This window comes from Aulostomus chinensis, chromosome 6 (assembly GCF_037954235.1).
Source record: "Aulostomus chinensis isolate RoL2024-O1b breed Wild chromosome 6, RoL_Achi_v1.0, whole genome shotgun sequence".
Classification (NCBI taxonomy): Eukaryota; Metazoa; Chordata; class Actinopteri; order Syngnathiformes; family Aulostomidae; genus Aulostomus; species Aulostomus chinensis.
The window spans coordinates 1202935-1209774 of record NC_141325.1 but is presented as its reverse complement, the minus strand read 5'-3'; the positions used below and the strand labels follow the sequence as shown (position 1 = coordinate 1209774).

Here is a 6840-nt window from a genome sequence, read left to right as displayed (position 1 = left end):
CGTGTAGCTGTCAATCATTCAGGTTTGCTGAGACTTTAATGTGAGTCCATGGACAGGATGGAAGTCGGGGGGAGGAGTTTCAGATAACCATCAGGTGTCACTTCCTGTCTTCAGGGAGCCTTAAAAAAGTTCTATCAGTCAAAATATTTTTGAAAGACTTCACCAACAGGAAAAAGACTACAAATAATAAAGATCAGAACCGAGGACGGGGAAGAGGAGGTTCTCTAGGCTGGTTCTCCAAACAAGCAACCGTTAACATTTGACGATCAGGATCACTGGTGATTGATTTACAACGGTCAACACTGTTGCACAGCGTGTGAGAACAAACGTGAGAGAACAAACGTGAGAGAACAAACGTGTGTGAGAACAAACGTGAGAGAACAAACGTGAGAGAACAAACGTGAGAGAACAAACGTGTGTGAGAACAAACGTGAGAGAACAAACGTGAGAGAACAAACGTGTGTGAGAACAAACGTGACAGAACAAACGTGAGAGAACAAACGTGAGAGAACAAACGTGTGAGAGAACAAACGTGTGTGAGAACAAACGTGACAGAACAAACGTGAGAGAACAAACGTGAGAGAACAAACGTGTGAGAGAACAAACGTGTGAGAGAACAAACGTGTGAGAGAACAAACGTGAGAGAACAAACGTGTGTGAGAACAAACGTGAGAGAACAAACGTGTGAGAGAACAAACGTGTGAGAGAACAAACGTGTGAGAGAACAAACGTGTGAGAGAACAAACGTGTGAGAGAACAAACGTGAGAGAACAAACGTGTGTGAGAACAAACGTGAGAGAACAAACGTGTGAGAGAACAAACGTGTGAGAGAACAAACGTGTGAGAGAACAAACGTGTGAGAACAAACGTGTGAGAACAAACGTGAGAGAACAAACGTGTGAGAGAACAAACGTGTGAGAGAACAAACGTGTGAGAACAAACGTGAGAGAACAAACGTGTGAGAGAACAAACGTGTGAGAACAAACGTGTGAGAACAAACGTGAGAACAAACGTGTGAGAGAACAAACGTGAGAGAACAAACGTGTGAGAGAACAAACGTGAGAGAACAAACGTGAGAGAACAAACGTGTGTGAGAACAAACGTGAGAGAACAAACGTGTGAGAGAACAAACGTGAGAGAACAAACGTGTGAGAACAAACGTGAGAGAACAAACGTGAGAGAACAAACGTGTGAGAACAAACGTGAGAGAACAAACGTGAGAGAACAAACGTGAGAGAACAAACGTGTGTGAGAACAAACGTGACAGAACAAACGTGAGAGAACAAACGTGAGAGAACAAACGTGTGAGAGAACAAACGTGTGAGAGAACAAACGTGTGAGAGAACAAACGTGAGAGAACAAACGTGTGTGAGAACAAACGTGAGAGAACAAACGTGTGAGAGAACAAACGTGTGAGAGAACAAACGTGTGAGAGAACAAACGTGTGAGAACAAACGTGAGAGAACAAACGTGTGAGAGAACAAACGTGTGAGAACAAACGTGTGAGAACAAACGTGAGAACAAACGTGTGAGAGAACAAACGTGAGAGAACAAACGTGTGAGAGAACAAACGTGAGAGAACAAACGTGAGAGAACAAACGTGTGTGAGAACAAACGTGAGAGAACAAACGTGTGAGAGAACAAACCTGAGAGAACAAATGTGGGACAACAAACGTGTGAGAACGTTTCAGGATGAAGTCCACGTTCTGAGGATGCAGTCTCCTGCTCAACACTTGTCAGTGCACAAAAACTTTATTGATTTTCCTTCATGAGTTTTTTTATTTCCCGTGTTTTAGTTCATACATGTTTGTCAGAATTTGAGCTAAACGTGCACAGCAGTGCAGGCTCATTGATTTTGAATGTCATTTTTTGTCATCAAAATGTTGTATTTTCTCACATGAAACAGAAGAAAGAAACAAGGAGCACTTCCTAAAAGCACCGGCGCCACAACAGCGAGATGAAACCTGCGCAGCTCTAAAACTAACATTTTTCTTTGCTTGTGCTGGTACCAGCTGAACGTGTGACGATGAGTTTCTTCAGATTTGCTGGATTTAGAACCTGGATTTAGAACCTGGATTTAGAACCTGGATTTATATGCCAGATTATTTCTACTGAGCTGTTTCATTTCGAGCCGCCGTGCTGATGTGACATCAATAATCTGACTAGTGATTCACTCTGAATTCGACATTCCATTCATACTCCTGATGTTCTGGAGAGGAAAGCGCCACCTGCTGGACTGCTGGTGTTGTTTTCCTGCTTTTGTGCATAAAATCAAAAACTATTAGCCTCATAAATCATAACCCAACCACCTGCAGCAAGTTTCAGACATTTGAAGTCTTCTGCTTGTTTGTGTGTCTGCCTTCTCTTCTGTAGCGCCACCTGTTGCATCATGGTCACTCACCGGAGGCGTCTGCACAACGAGCTCAGTGGCTGGAAGACACAAACAAACAAATGAAGCGCAGACAGAAAGAACTGATCCGTCACGATTGACTCCATTGTTCTTTCAGGTGCAGATCAACTCAGAGGGCGACGCTGCTGACACATGAAAACAAGGTTTGGAGACAAATGGAGGACAAGCATGAATTCTCCTAAGCTGCAATCTGCAACATCACCACTAGATGCCACCAGATCCTCCACACTGGCCCTTTAAACCAGTGGTTCTCAAACTTTTTCTATCAAGACAAATTTTCATCCCCCCCCGCGCCAAATTTTTGGACAAAAGACGCCATGTTTAACTTTATTGACCTATTAAAAATTACAAACATTCCTTTAGTTTTTCAGAACTAGAAAAATGAAATAAAATGTGTTTCATCCCTGTCAAATATCTCTCCATTTTAGAAACAGACCTGACAACAGTTGCTATGAAAGCGCGCTTCGGTTCCACTGCGAAAAAAATTCCGACATCCAAACATTGGTTCCCCCTCTCACCGGGGGGAACCAATGTTTGGATGTCGGAATTTTTTTCGCAGTGGAACCATAAACAAAGCAAAAGGTGAGGGGGGAAATAATGTTTGGACGTCGGGTGACTCGCGCCCCCCCTGGGACGCCTCACACTTTGAGAAACACTGCTTTAAACCCAGGTGGAGGATGGTTGGATTGAAAGGTGCACCTTCTTTTTTTGGCAAAACTTCTGTCATAGCTCATAGTGTGGCTCCTGTTTAAGGGTGAGAGCCTCGTGCAGTGTAGTTCATGAACAGGTGAACCTGGTGAACGTTCACGTCTGAGGAAAGAGACTTTTCTCTTTGTCTGGTTGGAGAGGGAACGTACGACGTCATGGTGCATCCAGAGACGTGAGCGGCGCTGCCGGTGTACTGGACGTCACAGCGAACGACGTTGTTGTTGAAGTCGGACTCGGGGACCTGCTGCCTCGGGTTGACGGTCACCTGCAGGGTTGGACAACCATCAGGACACACACCTCTGCCGGGGGGAAAGGTTGGTGGGATTTGATGTTTTCCTTCTGACCTCAACCGCTGATCTTTTACTGAAGAAGTCAGACCTGAGCACTGACTCGTTTCTGTGTTTGTGGCCTGAACAACAGGAAGCTGTTTGTGATCAGCAGCAGCTCAGACTCCAGTAGGAGCGATGCTGCTGGGAGAAACTCTTCTGCTCTCAACTGAAGTTAGATTCTGCAGTACAAAGTGTACTTTCAAAAACAACAAAATCAGCTTCCTCTTCTTATCTCCCAGTCTTGATCACTCAGATTTCATCTGTTCATATTTGAAGACAAGGGAAATTTAACAGTTTTTCATTTTATGGAGCACCGACTGAAGGACCTCTGGGGGTCCTCACACCCCACGTTGTGAACCCCTGCTCTTGAGAGTACTAAAGGACAGGAAATGAGCCACATAAACACAGAACCCATTCATTTATCTCTAGAAGAACCTCGGCTGCTTCCTGACCTTGAGGATGTATTTCCCCGGAGAGACGTCGGTGATGTCGATCCACTGACAGTCGATATCGGCGTTGTAGGTGTCGTAGCAACCTGGACTCAAACCCTGAACACACACAGCAGAAAACTACAACTCAAACCCTCTGCAATCAGGAACAGAGTTCATTTTTAAAGAATAGGAAATACCTGGCTGTGCGAGGTGCAGGCGAAGCGGCGGTAGTATCCTGGGTCACAGGAAGTGTCCTCCAGACAGAAGCTGGCCTTGTGACCCTCGGCCACCGGACTGTGAGTGTGGACGTCCAGCAGCTCGTACAGGCTGAACTCGTCCATGCTGTGGAAGTGACTGAAGACATCGGCACGTCAGGTGCACCGTACAGACTGGAGGGGATTGGTGACATCACAGTGACCTTTGACCTCCACAGTCTGATGTTAGTAAATCATCCAAAAATTCAGCGCCAGCTAAGATGAGGAAAGCAGTAACTGAACCATGACATGCTGTAATTTAGGTAGCACTGCCAGCTAGCAGGTGCTGCTAGCATTAGCCTGTCTCGCTGCTAATGACGCTACCAGGGTTTTCTGCTGTGAATCTCTTCTGACTGGATAACTAGCATTCAAATAAGTGCAAACGCTCTGACAAAAACGCTTTCCCTAAAACTCTTTTCCAAGATTTGATAACTCAGATTCAGGGGCAGGAACGTTAGCGCTCTTCATATTTACTCTGGCAGCTTTCAGTTAAGGTAACGCCCAAATGCATTCGTTCTCCTGCCACCTACTTATGACAGCTGTGCCACTCCCAGGCGTATCGAGGTTTACTGGGCATGAAGTCGGCTGTTCCCTGGTTCTTCACTCTCTGAGGGAACCTCAACAAAACCCTGGTGTCGTAATCCTGAGAATAACGGGACGAACTGCAGGAAATGAAAAGACAAGATCAGTGACACAATAGCACAGTTAGCAGTGTTATGCTAAAGTTAGAGAGCCAAAAACAGTCGCCTTACGAGGCAAGGCAGTTCTCCTCTGCAGCACAGCGGAGGTTGTACATGGGGAGCCTTTGGACGTAAGTAGCAATCTGGATGTAATACGGATCAGGAACCAGATCAGGGAGGCCTGAATCGGGACCAACACACCAGGAATTCAGGTGACAACAGAAACAGAACCGAAGCCCTGATGTACATCCATCATCTGTAACATGTTTTGCTGTTTTTCATGAGTAGAAGAGGACCCAGAATGGAACCTTGGGGAACTCCATGTCATTTCCATCTGCTCAGATGCATAATTACCTGGACACACAAAACAAACTCAAAAACAGCAAACAGGTGAGCAGTGTTCCAGGAGGCCGCAGCGTTCTGAAATCTGATGGTCCCTGAACACCTCGCTGAAAGTCTTTGACACAAACTATCCTTATTCCCCTTTTTTAATAGTCTTTATGCTGCCTTGTGTTTCTCAAAGCTAAAGCCGTTCAAATTCCTTCACCAAGCGTGAGGGTCAGTCAATTTCTAAGTTGGAGACCCCACAGAGGTCGGATCCCAGCTTCCTGACCCTAATATTTGGGTTCCTGTGTTCTACACATGTTCCATCTGCATCTTTGCCTCCGTCCTCCTCTGCAACAAACAGAAACGTTCCTTATGAGCAAACCGATGAAAAAATACCCATCATTTTAACGGACAAACGTATGTCTTCACTTTCAGTTATTTTCATGCAAACATGGCTTCTGTGACGTCAGAGAGACCCGTGAATCGGTGTGACATCACTCTTGAGGGCGCGGCGTCTTAAATGAGGGAGGCTCATGTCCTTCAGAGTCCAGCATCTGTCGCCTCTCCAGCACCAGCGAACCGCTGAGCGCCGCTGCACGACGCGGGTCCAGAGATTCCGAGTTACACAAGAACTCGATGATACCAAATTTTCCAGTTCGCTTCTCACCTGGCGCGTTCACCCTCAGTGTTCGAAGGTTCGTCACAGATTCGACGTTCATGACGTACTCAAGCACCACTGGGACGCCGACGTTCCCATCTTCACAACCGTAAACCACTTCATTAAATATCAGAACTGAAACGGACCGACCTTATCTGTTTATCTCCTGGTCACCGGGAGCGTGTTCCTACCGTTCTGGTGATAACCGGTGCCGTATCCGTGCCGGGGGTGCGTGCGGGGTCTGGGTCTGTAGTAGGAGTTGTAGTAGTTGTAGTAGGGGTAGGAGTTGGACGCCTTGTACGGGTTGTAAGGGTCGTCTCCGACCATCTCGTCCTCACGCCGGGTGGCGGCGGGGGCCTCGTGGCTGCCGCGCGGCTGCTGCCGCTGGCGCGTCACGGCGCGTAATTGCGCGGCGCTGCTGGCTGCGGGGACGCGCAGGGAGCGGCGGGAGGCCGCGGTGTCATTACCGCTGCTGAGGACGAGCACATGGCTGCCGCTGCGTGCTGACCCGGCCTGCCGCCCGCCGGATTGCCGATACTGGGAGCCGCGGCTCAGGATGCTGAAGACCTGGCCGTTATGTTGCCATGTCAAACCCCGCCGCAACGCGTCATGGTCCTGGGCGCCAGATCCATCCAGGAGACCGCAGAGGAGCCAGAAACGAGCAAGAGACAAGACCAAGACGTCCAGAGAGAGTTCCTTCATGTTCACCATAAACTCTGGAGCTGGGAAAGATCTGAAATCATCAGCAGCTGATGAGAGGAGAGCGATGAAGTGATGACAATCAGAGAGGGAGAGAGGGAGAGGGAGGGAGGCAGGGAGGGAGGAGTTAGAGGATGTGAACTCTGGTGTCACCTTGACCTCTTGGATAATCAGGTCAATCATTTCGTCCTCAGTTTAGAAGAACCTCAGCAGTAGCGTCCACACGCCTGACCAGAGTTCACCCTCTGTTGGTGGTGCGTTTAAGTGTTCTGGCCTCTCACAGACACGTCAGTGTGTAAATGGAAATCATTCTGATGGGTCTTGGATCCATTGTGTGTTCATCC

At 47.6% G+C, this 6840-nt stretch overlaps 1 protein-coding gene across 1 annotated transcript; it reads right to left on the bottom strand.

Annotated features, from left to right (window-relative positions):
* Window positions 1-1450: 1450 nt before the first annotated feature.
* On the bottom strand, window positions 1451-6499 carry lox (lysyl oxidase). Its single transcript, XM_086205200.1, has 7 exons — window positions 5989-6499; window positions 4885-4993; window positions 4663-4794; window positions 4076-4232; window positions 3900-3995; window positions 3268-3383; window positions 1451-2430 (listed from the first exon to the last, which is right to left on the bottom strand). The coding sequence occupies exons 1-7, from the start codon at window positions 6497-6499 to the stop codon at window positions 2424-2426; spliced, it is 1128 nt and encodes a 375-aa protein (XP_086061326.1). The 3' UTR covers window positions 1451-2423.
* Between the last annotated feature and the right edge of the window lie 341 nt (window positions 6500-6840).